The 16,069-nt window shown below is 35.2% G+C and overlaps 2 protein-coding genes across 5 annotated transcripts; both read left to right on the top strand.

Moving 5' to 3' along the window:
• Positions 1 to 2,711: 2,711 nt before the first annotated feature.
• LOC120090104 (putative LRR receptor-like serine/threonine-protein kinase At2g16250) lies at positions 2,712 to 8,006 on the top strand. Of its 4 annotated transcripts, none has more exons than XM_039047613.2 (6): positions 2,712 to 2,903; positions 3,292 to 3,416; positions 3,526 to 5,462; positions 5,740 to 5,868; positions 6,631 to 6,653; positions 7,054 to 8,006. In XM_039047613.2, the coding sequence occupies exons 3-6, from the start codon at positions 3,532 to 3,534 to the stop codon at positions 7,620 to 7,622; spliced, it is 2,652 nt and encodes an 883-aa protein (XP_038903541.1). In that variant the 5' UTR covers positions 2,712 to 2,903; positions 3,292 to 3,416; positions 3,526 to 3,531; the 3' UTR covers positions 7,623 to 8,006. The 4 variants fall into 4 exon arrangements, with proteins under 4 accessions (XP_038903541.1, XP_038903543.1, XP_038903542.1 ...); XM_039047615.2 differs by having other exon boundaries at positions 2,723 to 2,903; positions 3,292 to 3,357; XM_039047614.2 differs by lacking the exon at positions 2,712 to 2,903 and adding an exon at positions 2,921 to 3,146.
• Positions 8,007 to 10,803: 2,797 nt separating this feature from the next.
• On the top strand, positions 10,804 to 15,701 carry LOC120090991 (methyltransferase, putative (DUF21)). Its single transcript, XM_039048744.2, has 12 exons — positions 10,804 to 11,288; positions 11,576 to 11,652; positions 11,751 to 11,834; positions 11,914 to 12,027; positions 12,252 to 12,338; positions 12,511 to 12,650; positions 12,749 to 12,836; positions 13,494 to 13,567; positions 13,682 to 13,797; positions 14,199 to 14,458; positions 14,917 to 14,963; positions 15,192 to 15,701. Exons 1-12 carry the CDS (start codon positions 11,111 to 11,113, stop codon positions 15,268 to 15,270), a joined length of 1,344 nt encoding a protein of 447 aa, XP_038904672.1. The 5' UTR covers positions 10,804 to 11,110; the 3' UTR covers positions 15,271 to 15,701.
• Positions 15,702 to 16,069: the final 368 nt, after the last annotated feature.

Genomic DNA, 16,069 nt, shown 5'->3' with positions numbered 1-16,069 from the left:
CAACAATGACTCCATAGCTACATCATGTTAATGACGCTCAGTTAGTTGGACGAGCCTACGATTCTCGGTATGTTATTTTAATTCAATTTAATTTTTATATCACTGATCTAGTTAATTTAAATTCTAAATTATCAATTTAAAAATTTAGGTGGAGAGACAAAATTTGTGTGACTAGGACAGCCACACATGTAGTCAACCGGTATAGATACATGTTTGATCTGCTTCAACCTGAACAAGTACATTACATTAAACCTAATTAATTATTTTATTCACATTTTTATTGTATTTGTCTTTAATATTATTTAATATAATATTTTGTGTTTCAGGTTATTTGGGAGCCGTACAAAATTATTGTGCATACTTTGCCTAATTTTCTGTACGAATGATCAAAACATATGGCGGACGATGAGTCCTCTCATATGTTTTCACATTGGTGAGTGACATCTTCCTGACAGGGTAACGAGACAATTCGGTTTTCAGCAGGATGTTCCATCGCCTTGTAATACTGAACCCGTACTGCATGATATTGACCTAAGGACTGGAGATTGGTCCGAAAAAGTTGCACATTTGGTAGTGCGATGGCACTATCGTGCAAGGTTTATTGCAGTGGGGGTTTCTCTTGAACAGTTTGACACAGATGTCACTCCAGAATATATTCATTGGTATAATAATATCACAAGGCGCTACGTCACTCGTCCGGGAGCAGCTGTGGGTCATCTGGTAAATGAATGAATATTATCTATTTTTTTAATTTAAATTTATTTTAAATATTGTCTAATTGTTTTATAATTCACAGAGATCGAACAACAGTAGACTCCGTGAGGTTGCGAATGATCCGAACCAGGTTCTTGCTATATGTAGTGACAACCAAAGCTATATGGAGGAAATTCATTATATGTACGATATACCTATTGTTCCTCCACCAGCTCCTAGACGTAGAGGACCTGTTCGGGAAGAGGATGAGTTTGATGAGGTTGCACATAATGTGGAAGAGTTGCCCCCTATGACGCAGACGCAGAGTCAAACTGATTATGTTAGTCCGATGATGATGATGCCAGCATTTGGTTCAGGACATTATGACTCAGAGGCTGGTCCTTCGTCTTCATACGTGCATGGACATGGTCGGGGTCGTGGAGAGCATAATGAATATTTATATTATGAAGCGCCTGCAGAGGTACCAGAGCAACATCAAGAAGAACCCGAGCAACCTCAAGTTCGAAGTCGACGACGACAACCAGCTCGAAATCGACGACGTCCGCCTTGTGGGACACATTGATTTTTGTAATTATTTTTATATAAATGAGATATTTAATTTACATTTTTTTATTTTTATGAGTTATTATTTTTTTTTAATTTATTCTTTTTAGAGTTTAAATAAAATAATAAAATATTTTTAGAAATTGTTTTTATAAAATAAAAAATTAAAAAAAAAAGGATTAGAAAGAAGAAGGTGGAATGTGTAATAATTAAAAAGGAAAAAAAAAAAAAGAAATTTGTACGGTATTCTCGCTCTCTATCAAAATCTCGTTATTTCGCTCTCACTCTCGCTCACGCTCTCGCTCTCGCTCAAAATCTCGCTCTCTTTCATAATCTCGCTCACTCTCATAATCTCGCTCTCGAATTTGATTGGGAAGTTCAGTGGCAAAAAGAAGAGATTCATTAGCTTGTTATTTAGTCAGACTTGCCGAGATGACATAATCCGTAAAAATTATTCAACAAGCTTTGTAAGAAATTCCAGAGGGACCTTATGAAAATTTAGAAATACGATCTTTTGATAGAGGAAGGTCTCCGGAATGATAATTAAACAAACTCAATAATAATGTTAGGAAGGGCAAGGTCGAGGGTTCAAAGTTCGACGTACAAGTGAAAGGAAGGTCCTAGGTCGAATTTTGAACCCTAGACTTATTTTTTTAAAAAAAAAAAAAAATTTACAAATAGTTTGAAAACAACAATAGTTTCCTAAATAGTTTCTAAAAGAACAATATCCTTTTAATTTTTCCCCTTTCAATATCTATGATCTTGTATTTTATATTATGTTTTAGTGTTTGTGTTGTATTTTGTATTATTGACATTTCATGTTTTTTAATAGATTACATTTAGTATTTTTATATCAAATTTACATATATCATATTTTTTTTAATAAAAATTTATCCTCAACATTTTCGTATAATTTTTTTTTTAATAAATTGACGCATTGCCGTATCCTACCATATATATGCCTCGTACTTTAAGAATAATTTTAAAAGATATATATTTATAATGATTTGATATAAATATTAGTTTTTTTAAAAATAATTTATGTAGGAAAAAAATTAGGTGTTCTTTTAGATGCACCTATCTTGATGCATCCTAGATTATGTCCAATAAAATTTTATCACTTAGACATTTTTGTTTTTCTTAAAAGATAATTCTTTTTTTCCAAATCTATTTTAGTAAATTATTTCAAATGGTAATATCGTTGAAAATATTAACAAGATATAGCAAAATTTTAAACTATCAATATATCAGTGTCTATCAATGTCACTCTGACTATCAACTTCTATTATTGATAGTTCTAATTTTTTTTTATTTTATAAATATTTTAATTTATTTTTTTATATTTGAAAACAATCCATCTACTTTTGTGTGATTAATAAGTTGGAAATATACAAGTTAGCATAATGTAACTTGTAACTAATTATTTATCATTTATATAAACAGTTTAAAAAGCTGTGAAAGTGCTGCAGTCATCTTCAAAACTAATTTTTACCAATTATGTTTAAAACAAACCGTATTTAAACTTAATCCTAACCTACAAATCATGGAAGATGATGAAATGGTGTCCAAAATTTGTTTGGATTCTTCTTTGGCGGAGTTTCTTTCCGTCCATTTCTGAAAAAGGAAAAATCAAACAAAGTTAAAAGGTAAGGTTTGAATATGATGGGAGAAGCTTCAATTGTTTAACAATGGCGTTCTGTTTCTCTTTTATTACAATTACTGTGTGCTCAGTCTATTTTGAAGAGATAATGGACTCCTTTTCCTTTATCACTCTCTGAAAAATCTCTACCTGAAAGCTTTTGAGGGCAAAGATCACAAAATGCGCTGAAAATAAAATCAACTACTTGTTTTTTAATCTAAACGGCGTCTTTCACTTTCTTGTTCATTTAGTACCCTCTTCTTCCTCTTTCTCTCTCTCTTTCTCTGTTTCTGTGCTTGTGTTTATTGGGCAAGATTTACGAGTAAAGCTGTGAATCCGAACTGAATAAACCTAGCGGAAGTGAAGTATATTATTGTTTCATTATTTTTCTGTAGGTGATTTTGGGTTGGCATTTAATGGCGGTTCAGAGTAAGACGTAGAATCATCGCTCGTGATTGGAGGTGATATTTAATACAGCGTTAAATTGACGAACTCTATTGGTTTTATATTTTACTTGAAGGTGCTCAACTTTGTTCTCTGGTGGTGTTTGTGGATTCTCGAAGAAGATAGAGTTGCAATTGTAACTTCAAAATCCGCTAAGAGTTTTTTTTCTTCTTCTGCATTATCAGACGGCGATGGAAGTTCAAGCTCACCGGCGGTATCTGCTAGTTGTAGTGGTGTTGTTTTTATTGATTCAGTGTGGTTTAGGTCAGAAGGAATGGTTGAACTCCAGTACAGAGTGGACGGCGTTACTCGATCTCCGATCATCGTTAGGGTTAAGAGGCAAAGATTGGCCAATTAAAGCCAACCCCTGTTCCGCTTGGACCGGAGTTAAATGTAAAGCTGGTCGAGTTGTTGGGATCACTGTGTCAGGTCTGAGGCGAACGCAGAGTGGGCGGCTCAGCCCTCGTTTCGCCGTCGATGCGCTTGCCAATTTTACCTCCTTGGTTTCGTTCAATGCGTCTGGGTTTTTGCTTCCTGGGTCCATTCCGGACTGGTTTGGTCAGTCTCTCGTTGAGCTTCAAGTGCTTGATCTACGTTCTTCGTCGATTGTTGGCCCAATTCCTTCCTCTATTGGCAATTTAAGTAAGCTCACTGATCTTTATTTATCTGGTAATAGTCTTACTGGTATTATGCCTTCGGCAATAGGACAGTTATCTCAACTATCTGTTCTTGATCTCTCGAGAAATCTGCTTACTGGGTCAATACCTGCCATTCTTTCATCTCCGAACCATCTTACACGGCTTGAACTTGCCTCGAATTTTTTATCTGGACCTATCCCACCCAGTATAAGCGCTCTTAAGAAACTGCAATTGTTGGATCTTTCGGACAATAGTTTAACGTCCTCCGTACCAAGTGAATTGGGTAACCTTTCTGAATTACTGGTGCTTGATCTCAGCAAGAATTCACTGACGGGTGCGTTACCTGTGGATTTGAGGGGGTTAAGAAATTTAGAAAGGATGAATATTGGAGATAATGGCTTAGAGGGCCCTTTGCCGGTTGACTTGTTTCAAAGCCTTGCTCAGTTGGAAATTTTGGTTTTGAGAGGAAATAAACTTGATGGCCGTCTGAATCATGACTTGCTATCACACCCCAAATTGAAGTTTCTCGATGTATCCAACAACAACTTTACGGGTAGTTTGCCAAGTTTTGTGCCAAACAGTGTGGCCGTATTCAACTTCTCAAATAATGTTCTTTATGGTCATCTAAATCTACCGCTCGAATTTGATGGGTTAATCGATTTATCTGGAAATTATTTCCAGGGTGTCATAGTCGACAAGAGTCATAATGCTATCCTCAGTGGGAACTGCCTGGATATGGAGCCAGATCAAAGAAATTTTGAGGCTTGTAGCCTCTTCTACTCAGAGAGAACCTTAACTTTTGAAGGTTTTAAAAAGGGAAATCCAGACGAACTAGAGCGTGGTCATGTTAGAAAAAATCGTTTGAAGTTCATAATGGTGGGACTATTTGGTGGATTGGGCTTTGTTGTTATTTGTGTGCTTATCCTCGTGGTGCTCTTGAAATTTTGTGGTAAAGGTAAAGCAAATAAGAGAGGAAAAGCAAATGTAGGTCCTGTTCCAGATGGAGACAGCCCTTCACTTCCAAAGGATCCGGTCTACTTTGCTGGTCTGGGAGATTCATTTACTTATGAGCAGATGCTCCACTGTGCTGGGAATTTCAGCAAAGACAATCTTATAAAACATGGTCACTCTGGAGATCTCTACAAAGGGTTCCTGGAGGGTGGCCTTCCTGTAGTGATTAAAAAGGTAAATATGGAGTATTTGAAGAATGAAACGTACTCTCTGGAACTAGACTTTTTCAGCAAAGTATCGCATATGAGACTTGTCCCATTCTTGGGGCACTGCTTTGAGCGTGAGGATGAGAAGCTCTTGGTGTACAAATGTATGCCAAATGGGGACTTGGCTAGTTGCTTGCAGAACATTTCCAGTTCAGAAGATGACAATGCACAGTCCCTGGATTGGATTATCAGATTGAAAATAGCAATAGGAGCTGCTGAGGCCTTATCTTACCTGCATCATGAGTGTAACCCTCCTCTTGTCCACAGGTATCAGTCAACAAGCTTTCTTTGCAGTACCATAATATCAAAATTTAAAGTGGAGGCATCTACTTTAAAATATTAGCTTCTTATTTGATGAAATTAATTGAACACATTAGTATTAGAGATTTTGGCCAATTATCTCAAGAGCCGTTACCTTTAAGAATAGTACAGTAGATTCACTCTATGCTATGCTTTTCAATTGACATACAGAAGCACCATATGACTTCCAGTTAATACTGTATAAAAACAATGTATTAACTTTTCTTTTCTTAAATGGTTGAAGAGATATTCAAGCAAGCAGTATCCTCCTTGATGACAAATTTGAGGTGCGTCTTGGAAGCTTGAGTGAGGCCTGTGTTCTAGATGGGGATCAGCACCAAAATGTCTTCACGAGATTGCGGAGAAAGCCACAGTATGTATCTTAAGTAAAACTATAAATAAGCTTTTTCTTTGTTGAAAAAAGAAAAACCCTATAATGTGCCTCCTGTTTTGCTGTTCGGTCAACTATTTTTCTTATACTATGCATAAACAAATGAGGTCCTTTTGAGCGTGTGCAAGTAGTTAACATTAATTTTTGTTTAGGTGATGAGATGTAGTTTGTAACATCTATGAGCTTGTCGTGTGGCTATTGTGTTATTGCATTATATTGCCAGTCGCCCTTATGTGTAGACGTGCAGGCATCAGTACATGATTTACATGCATATGGTTTGGGGATTTAGTCTTTTATGTCCTATTTGTACAAGACAACAGAAATATAACTTCAAGAATTTTGGTTGTCAAAGACAACTCTCTTATTTATTTATTTTTTCCTTTTTTAAAAAAAAAAAAATAAATAATAATAAATCATGTAATAGACAACACCCTGTTTATCATTTTATCACGTGTCTAGTAAGTGGTGTTAGCAGATCCATTTATCTTCTTAGATGTTACGAAAGAAAGAATCGTCACAGTTGCATGTATTACCTTTTCTCGATGTTTAAAAGTATCCGCATACAATTAACATGGATTTCAGTTTGTTGAATCTTTTATTTTTATCTACTCTGAGTTTTGATCATTTACCAAATTATACTTGTTAATTTATGTAAAGATCATTTTTTCGAGGTTTGCAGCTTAAGTTGTTTTGTTGGTTATTTAATCAAAATTCTAATGCCATCTTCTTGATTCTCTTGTGCAGAAGCTCCGAACAATGCTCTTCTGGTGCGTATTCCGTCTAAGATCTCTTTTCTTTTAAGTATACGTTCATACCTAATAGCTAAGTAAGAAAATACGCATAGCCTGAAGACTAAAGTCGATCTTACATTAACGAATTAACCGTAATTTGCATCCCTTACCATCTTAGCAAACGATACTTTATTTTAAACAAATCTAACTGAAGAAGAAGAAAAAAGGTGACTTTAGTGTCTACAGCAGATTTTCGCCAACATCTTTTGCTGGCCTAATTTGGTGGGATAAAGGCTGTTTGATATAAATACTTAGTATTAGAACTGTAGACGAGATGAACTATTGGTTACTCAATGTCCTCTATTCTTCAACTGAATGATTTTCTATTACCTCTATTGGGCTCTGGAAGTGTGGCTTACCAATTTATTGCATACAGGTTCCTCACCAGCATCATGTTCGCAGGACATTTACTGTTTCGGTAAAGTGTTATTGGAACTCGTAACAGGAAAGGTTGGTATCAGCAAAGCAGAAGATGCTACAACAAAGGAGTGGTTGGAACACACCTTGTCTAACATAAGTATCCATGACAAGGAACTCGTAACAAAGATAGTCGATCCCTCGTTAATTTTAGATGACGATCTTTTGGAAGAGGTATGGGCAATGTCGATCATCGCCAAGTCATGCCTGAACCCCAAATCATCTAGGCGACCCCTCATGAGATACATCCTTAAAGCATTGGAAAATCCCTTGAAAGTAGTCAGGGAAGAAAGCTCTAGCTCCGGCAGGTTGCGCACAACTTCATCGAGAAGATCTTGGAGTGCTGCTTTTCATGGTAGCTGGAGACACAGCTCATCAGATGTAAATAGAGAAAGTGGCAGTGGCTCTAAACAAGGAGGAAGAATAAGCTCTCATGGCAGCTGTGGATATGATTTCTCATCGTCGAATAAAAGGCTATCTAATGAAATTGTCCCCGAACCAGAAGAATTTCGAGATGTCGAGAGCTAAGATCGAACATTTGTAGCTTTGTATATCAATGCCGAGCCAAGAAAAGGTTCCATTTTGAATTTAATTGCCGCGCATCAGATAACATGGAATCATTCCTGAAAGGAGAAGGCTGCTGCTCCAAAACAGACCTCCTGGGTTGAGAAGGTGAAAGCGTGAATTCTCTTACAATGGATTGATTGCTTTTTTAATGGGAGTTGAAATGGGGGGAAATTGGTTGGAAGGTATGGAGCAAAATGCTTTGCCTTACTGCCAGTTTGTTTCTTGTGTCAATAAATAAATAAAAAAAAGAAAACAATAAATGGAAATCTAGATGGTAGGGACTTGAGATTGTATCTACAGATTACTATTGTTATTAAAGAAAGATATTACTGTTTATTCATGAAATTTATTTCATAGTCGTATTTTTGGAAATTGTTTTCACGTAAGAAAATTTATGAACTATGAAAACAAATTTAAGCTTTTGAGTTTGATTGACAATTTGAGATGATATCAAAGTAATAGGTTTTGAGTTGAAACTCCTATAAAGTTCTCCATTTAGGGGGCTTTTGGTGTGCAGGTTTGAAATGGTTAAGTCAGCTAGAAGGTTTAGATAATCTAGGTCTAAAAAAATTGTGTTTGGAATGCAATTTAAGAAGTCTAAGAATGAAGTATAGATTTATAAATTTTAGTTTTGAAATATTTTCTTGTATTCAATCAATGGTTAGATTTTAGATTAGTTCGCATTTGTCATCTTGATTATTTTAAACTATGGTTAAGTTTAAAATAATCTAAAAAATTTAGAAGAATATTTGTTTTTGAATTTTGAAATATATACTTGACTAAAATTATATTATATTTAATTTATTATTTTAATAATTTGATATTTTGATTTTACTAAGTTTTGAAATAAAATATTATAATGATTTTTATCTCTTTTGCTAATTTAAATTAGGTTTTTCTACCCATATAATTTAAATAAATATACTTAATTACACGCAAATCTAGTTTAATATACTTTTTAGCCCTCCTTACTATTAAATATGTATTAAAAATGTATATATATAATAACAATGATGATGATGATGATCATAATACGAAAAAAAGCATATAAGAGATTTTTTGTACCGATTGATTTATTACTAAGAAAAATAGAAAAAATAAATAAAATTTTCTGAAATAAAGGAAACATATAAACAAAAAATGGTAAATAACGAATTAAAAAAGATATCTAATAAATAATAATAATTAAAAAGAAAAAAAATTCCAAATGAAAAAAGAATTAGAAGAAAGAGAGTTTATTTTAAAATATATTATTGTAACTAACTAAGGTTGTTTGGAATGAATTAAAAACAAATTATTTAAACACTCTTGATTAGAAAACAACTACTTAAAATAAACACACATATGTTTGGCAACTCTTTTTTTAAAGTATTTTTACATACAAATTTCTTTGGTTTGTTATATACTAGAAGTGTTTTTATTAATGTTTTTCAAAGTTGGTCGGTGGCAGCTGAAGTTTGACTAGAGTAAGTGGCCGAAAGTTTGCTGTCAGGGTCATTGGAAATGGCGATCAAAGGTGGCTTGCATCGATCGTCGGAGGTGGTGGCTAAAGTTGGTCGACTGTGATCATCGAAAGTGGCGTCCGAAAGTTGGCCGACAAACTTCCTAAATTAGATTAGAAAAAAAAGTATAACCCATGAATTTGAGTAGTGTTTACTATTCAAACTCATGGGAAAGAGTGTAAGAAGTTTAGAAGAAGCTTGACTTCCTAAACTTTTGTCTCAAAATTGAGCTTAGGATGCCTAACCCATCACAAGTTCAACCCTTGAAACAAACACCCCTTAGAGGTTTAAAGTTTAAATCATCCTACCTCACTTCTTTTACTCCAAGATAAAAACAACCTCGTATCATTAATATTCTAATTTAAAGTGACATACTTCTCTTTAAATTAAAGACTTATTAATAGCTCTAAATTGAGTTAATTTAATGGTGTGTTTGGCTTAAGGAGTTGGGGAGTAGGAGTTGTGAACTTCACTCCATATCCGTTTCAAAGAGTTTGTGGGTCCCATTACTAAAAAAACATTAATTTTGTATCTTACCAACTCCTTACACGGTGGGTTCTAGGAGTTCACAATTTTCTAAACTTTATAACTCCATAGAACTCACTATTTTACTCCTTGTCGGCCAAGGAGTTTGGAAGTAAGCACTTTAAGTATGGAGTTATAAACTCTTCTATCTATTTGGCCTAAAGAATTTGTGGGTTCCACTACTAAAATACATTTATACATTTATATCTTATTAACTCCTTACACTATCAACTTTAACAACTTTCTGGACCTCACTATTAGCCCTAAACACCGCCTAAGACATTCTATTATTAATTTAAAAAACCAAGGTAGAAATTTTCATCTTTTGTATTGTTAGAGATTAATAGTAAGCAATACAATTTCTACAACCTAGGCAAGTATTGTCTTGTATATATTTAAATTGTTAATATTGTTATCTTCAAGATTTAAAATGTCTGATGTTGACGTATTGATGTCTTAATTTTACCGAAATTTTGAATGTAAATATCGATAAAATATTGATTTCGATGGATATCTCTAAAAAAATTATAAAAATAAAAAATTCAAAAAATAAATTAGATTAATAAATAAATATTTTATGATTTTAAAATAAGTTCAAATGTTTATTTTTTATATTATATTTATATTAGTGACATGTTACTTATTTTTCATATTTTATAGATTTTTCTACGATATAATGAAAATATCGATTGATATGTCACATTCATATCAATATCGAATCCATGAAAACGTGAAAATATCGATGGAAATATTGAAAATTTAACACTAGGGTGATCTTTTCCCCAATTTCTTAAACATTTCTAATCTATGACACAAAAAATTCAACCAAAAGAAGAAAAAAGGACGATTCTTTAACATCAATGTTAATGGAAATATCCACGCATCTAATTTTTTTAGTCCACGAATCATTTATTATTATTTATTAGACAAGCGTAACAATTAGCACTGGCAAGAAGGGAAGACGATTTGGAAACTTGTAAGTGGGACCCATTTAATGAAAAGCACAGCATCAGTGGACCAGTCCCGGACCTCCAAACTTATCCCAGATCGGACGGTCAGAAATCGCTAGTACAGAAGCGCGTGTTGTTAACCACGAGTCAGGCGCGTGGGTCCGAACGTCAGCGTGTTTTCTCTTTCATTCATTCATGTGCTTGTTGGTTTGGGTGTGCGAACTGCGAGGGAAAAGGGGAATTTCTGTAGCAGTAGAAGAAAATATATTCTGTCAGTTGCAGTCTGCGATTCCCGGCGATTATCGAGGAAAATTCGTCTCGAGAACAACGTTCACAGTTGAAAAAGCCGAAGCGAAAGGGACCGGTGCGGCGGAGGTTGCGGTGGCTACCAATCATCTTCTTCCCTGAAAGTGAGTGGATAAGTCGTAGGTGAAAAGGCGAGGAGGACAAGCCTCTTGTGGCTGCAAGACAGATGGCGGAAGATGTTCGGTGTTGCGAGTCGAAGTTCTTTTTGTTCTTGTTGATAATCATAGGATTGGTGGCCTTCGCTGGACTCATGGCTGGGCTCACTTTGGGTCTCATGTCTCTCGGCCTTGTTGACTTGGAAGTTTTGATAAAGTCCGGCCGCCCTCAGGATCGCAAACACGCCGGTAATCTCTCTCACTGCTCGCAACTCTTGAAATTCATTTCCCAACCTGCTTATTTGGGAACTAGTAATTTATTATTGTTAATTTTAAATAACCAGCAGTTGCCGGAGGTTCTGTGCCATTGAAATTATGCAATACTGTGTTTAGAATTGGGAATTAGGTAGTTATGTCTGCGTGTTTTGAACTGAGAGGATTGCGTTTGATTGATTGGGGGAGTTTTAGAAGCTTAAGCGAAAGGTTTCATGCCTGTGGGATCATGTGAAGTAATAATGTAATGGTTTCTTTGGCAGCTAAGATATTGCCAGTGGTAAAGAATCAGCATCTTCTACTTTGCACGCTTTTGATTGGTAACTCTTTGGCAATGGAGGTAAATATATAGTCTATATTAGTATTTGCACATCGCTGTTTATGGAGCTTACATAATTTTCTAATTGAGCTTAATGATGTTGTACGTGCCCCTGGTAGGCTCTTCCGATATTCTTGGATATGATTGTACCTCCCTGGGCAGCTGTCCTTGTATCGGTTACTCTTATTCTCATGTTTGGAGAGGTACTTTTGTTCAGACCAATCTGAGAATGATTTGTGCCGTTGGATATTATTCAGTTTTGTGACATGTACTTGACTGCAGATATTGCCGCAAGCAATTTGTACTCGTTATGGATTGAAAGTTGGGGCAATAATGGCACCTCTCGTTCGAATTCTTCTCATGGTTTTCTTTCCCATTTCTTATCCAATTAGTAAGGTAAAACTAGTGGGAATTGACCATTCCCATTTAACTCTTCCAAGTTCTTAGCTGGGAAACGAAAATTAAAGCCTGAGACTGATAAGAAAAGATAATAGTTCATTATTCCATATTTACACGATAATTGAGAAGCTGGTTTGAATATCTTATTCAGCTAGAGGGAACCGATAATGATTACTGAGTCAAGCTTTTGTTTTCTTTTACTTTTTCCTTTTAAAATTCAGGTTCTTGATTGGATGTTAGGGAAAGGGCACGCTGTCCTCTTAAGGAGAGCAGAGCTCAAGACATTTGTGAACTTTCATGGAAATGAGGTTTGTCCATCAACTTGGGCAAGTACTCATGCGACGTCATTTGCATGAATTAATATGCTAGGATCTTAGTGCTCTAAAGGAATATTATCTTTATTTTGTATGCTCTGATTTTTCCCTGCTCCATTCACCATAATCTGATGCATTATGGTGTATAAAATCTATGTTGTCTTAGGCTGGAAAAGGTGGAGATTTAACTCATGATGAGACTACTATTATTGCTGGGGCACTTGAATTGACTGAAAAGACAGCAAAAGATGCTATGACATCGATATCAAATGCATTTTCCCTTGATCTGGATGCAACTCTTGATTTGTGGGTTTTCCCCCTCAAAATTATCAGTTCTTGTGTGTCTGTCGATCATGATTTGCACGTTCTCTCTTTTTCTAAAGCGCCTTCTCTCATATGGGCAGGGAGACACTCAATGCTATAATGACGAAAGGCCACAGTAGAGTTCCTGTTTATTCTGGAGATCCAAAAAATATAATTGGACTAGTTCTGGTAATTCACTTGCATCATCCATTGCTATGACAAACAATAATATTACTTGATAGGTTGAAATGAATTATCTTTCTTGCTCTCTTTGTTGTGGTACCCTCTAATGTAGTGTAGGATTAGGGAGTTAAGAATGAAACTCAGAAATAGCTAAGAGGGAGTTCTCAGGTCCCTCTTGCTTCTCGGTTTTAAAAATCAGTGACACTTAACATGCAAAACTCAAGTACCTGCATAAAACCCTACCCTAAACCAACGGTTGCACTAATGTGAACTGTCTCTATGCTACACTTTTGGACAAGGAGTTTTAAGAATGTGGGCTAAATTATCAGGCTGCCGGCTCATAAACAGAGGGCCTTCGCCAAGCTGAGTTGTTTCAAACTAAAAATTGTGACATATAAACCAAGTACAAAGCCTAATTGGGCAGACAAGACTTATTTAAATGGCACGTCTCTAATATTTTGATTGCTCTGGCATATTTTCTCAATCTGTTTATTGGAGTGAGTGGAAGTTGATGAAATTCTTGCTCTTTTTTATTATTCATTCCTGATGTGCTTATTTGTTTCATTTCGTATGTGTTTATTGTGCCAATGATAGTAGGACTTGAGATATATAGGTAATGGGATGCCGCATCTGCTCATTTGTTCCATCTTGAAAATTTTGCAGGTTAAAAATCTTTTGACTGTTGATCCAGAAGATAGAGTTTCCCTTAGAAAAATGATTATTAGAAAAATTCCACGGTAAGAGAATATTCGTTGCTTCTAATCTTATACTTTCAGATGAAATGACCCGATGACAGTTTTGGACTTCCTGTACAATAAACTCTATCAGTTTTTCTTCCTCAACTACTACAGGGTTTCTGAAGACATGCCTCTGTATGACATTTTAAATGAATTTCAAAAGGGCCATAGTCACATTGCTGTGGTATTCAAGAAACATGGTCACCAATCTGAAACATTGCTGAAAAAAGGTGACGATGTGCAAAGCAGTGATTTACTGTGAACTGGATAAATGAAGAAAGTAAATGTATACAGTATAAAAGTAGACTATTCCGTTATGTTTGGGCAGGAGTGTTCGGAATCACATCAATTTTAAAATTGTTGTGTATGCTATCTATTTACTAGTGGCTCACAATTAAAAATAATATACTTCATCCAAATCTGTTTAGGTTCTACCCATTATTCAGCTTCAGTCATTTAGCTCGTCACATTTTAATGCTTCTCTCTGTTACCAGATTCCTTGGTACTGTATAGATTCACCAATTATAGGCGATTCACATTAAATGCTCCTATTTGTGATGTTTTCACTGTGGATAGATCATATCCATTTGTTACTTTTGACATTTCCTTTTCCTGTCTGGTTCATTTACAGACAATGGTGTTGACTCTGGTGATGCTGCTGCTGCTCAAAATATAGGGATGAAAATGGAATCAGCTCAAACAATAGCTGAAAAGGCTGGCGGCCAACAGACGAAGAAAAGTCCACCAGCTACTCCTGCTTTTAAGAAACGACACAGAGGTTGTTCATTCTGTATTTTAGATGTTGAAAATGCACCTCTTCCTGTCTTTCCACCTGGTGAAGAGGTGGTTGGTGTCATTACTATGGAGGATGTGATTGAAGAACTTCTTCAGGTAATGGCAAATTCTTTTAACTCACAACTAAGCAGGGTTTAGAATGTTGGGAGGTTACCCCTATCTGCTCTGCTGTATCATTCTTCATGCCGATCATATTTTAGAATGTTGGGAGGTTACCCCTATCTGCTTTGCTGTATCATTCTTCATGCCGATCATATTTTAAATATTGGTATCTTAGCTCAGAATTTAAGACGTTTTGGGGGTGTTTCGGTCAAGGAATGGAATTTTGAAGTCTGAAGCATAGTAAAATTTAAGGAGTTGTGAAGTCTTGAGACCCACAATTCCTTCATTAATATCAAAGTTATTGGCTTTTTGAAAATAGCTTTAGTCATTTTGTGCCGAGAATGAGGTTGAATCATTCAATCCAAAGCTGTATGGTTACTGAAGCTGGCTTGAATCATCCCTCTTGCGCGTTATTTGATGTCGATCTTACATATCATATATTCTTATGTCAGGAGGAGATATTAGACGAAACAGACGAGTATGTCAATATCCACAACAGGTACATCTCGCTAGCTTAAGAAAAGAGCATTTATGCTTCATGTTTACCTTTTTCGTGACATGGCCTGGACTAGAGCTCATGTAGAGTTTTGCTTTCTTGCTGAGATTGCATCATTATGAATCTAATGAATTGGATATGTTCTGTTCTTGTAAATATGCCTCGTTATTTTTCATTTGACGTTTTTATTGGATGATCACAAAAATAAAAGATGGTTTTTGCTGAATGCAGAATAAAAATCAACATGCAACCATCTCCAGAAAAACCCAGCACCAATCCATCACAGCCTTCCCCGAATGTTAATTTGTGACTGTATTCTTACCCGGCAATGTCGACCCTGACAAGGTTTCACGGGAGCTTTTGAATTGGCTACTGGCAGCTCCCGCTCATCCTCTTCGCTATGCCTCCAGTCGTCGGGTTTCTTTATAACTTATTTCTTTTAATCATATAAGAGGATTTAAATTAGAAAAGAAAGAAGCCGAAATCTAGACAAGAGGTAGGTGCCTCGTAATTTATTTCTATGATAGCATAGGGATGTTTCTTTTTTTTTGTTCGCATCTATGTTTTCCAAGGCTAGATGATTGCATTTTAGAAATGATGCTTTTTGATTGTATAGGAATGATATATAGTTTACTTCAATCCAAAGCAAGTGTATTAATCAAGGAAGGTACCAGAAAATAGATCTGTGTAATTATTCCAAATTGTCTCCCACCTTACCAATACATGATCTTCTTTTCTATATATCTAATGCTTTCTGTACTACTTTATGTCTTACAAATTAAGTTATTAAGCTTTGATTTATTATTATTTTTTAAAATGTAAAGATTTACTAAACATAATTGAAATATTAAAACTCTATCCAGCATAAAATTCAAATTAATATCTATTGACCTATACCTATTAGATAAAAATTGAAATATTAGAGACGTATAGTTGCTTTTGAAAGTTTAGGGTGATTGTTGGATGGGTGTCATGATGCAACTTGTACTTTATTTATTGATATGGAATAATCTTACGTATTTCAAGTACCAACAATTGTTTTCATTAAGCCAGGGTTTTGACATCTGCTACTTGTAGTTTATTTATTGATATGGAATAATCTTACATTT

This window comes from Benincasa hispida, chromosome 9 (assembly GCF_027475165.1).
Source record: "Benincasa hispida cultivar pf3 chromosome 9, pf3_genome.v1.1, whole genome shotgun sequence".
NCBI lineage: Eukaryota > Viridiplantae > Streptophyta > Magnoliopsida > Cucurbitales > Cucurbitaceae > Benincasa > Benincasa hispida.
Note: the sequence above shows the minus strand (reverse complement) of the source record. Positions and strands in the feature narration are given on the sequence as shown.

What these genes read in the sequence shown, in the direction of transcription:
- LOC120090104 (XM_039047613.2), top strand. Translation starts at nt 3,532, where the DNA reads ATGGAAGTTCAAGCTCACCGGCGGTATCTGCTAGTTGTAGTGGTGTTG. An exon ending in AACCCTCCTCTTGTCCACAG is followed by an intron (nt 5,463 to 5,739) that starts GTATCAGTCAAC and finishes AAATGGTTGAAG; the next exon opens with AGATATTCAAGCAAGCAGTA. An exon ending in CTCCGAACAATGCTCTTCTG is followed by an intron (nt 6,654 to 7,053) that starts GTGCGTATTCCG and finishes TATTGCATACAG; the next exon opens with GTTCCTCACCAGCATCATGT.
- LOC120090991 (XM_039048744.2), top strand. Translation starts at nt 11,111, where the DNA reads ATGGCGGAAGATGTTCGGTGTTGCGAGTCGAAGTTCTTTTTGTTCTTG. An exon ending in TTATTCTCATGTTTGGAGAG is followed by an intron (nt 11,835 to 11,913) that starts GTACTTTTGTTC and finishes ACTTGACTGCAG; the next exon opens with ATATTGCCGCAAGCAATTTG. An exon ending in TGATTGAAGAACTTCTTCAG is followed by an intron (nt 14,459 to 14,916) that starts GTAATGGCAAAT and finishes TTCTTATGTCAG; the next exon opens with GAGGAGATATTAGACGAAAC.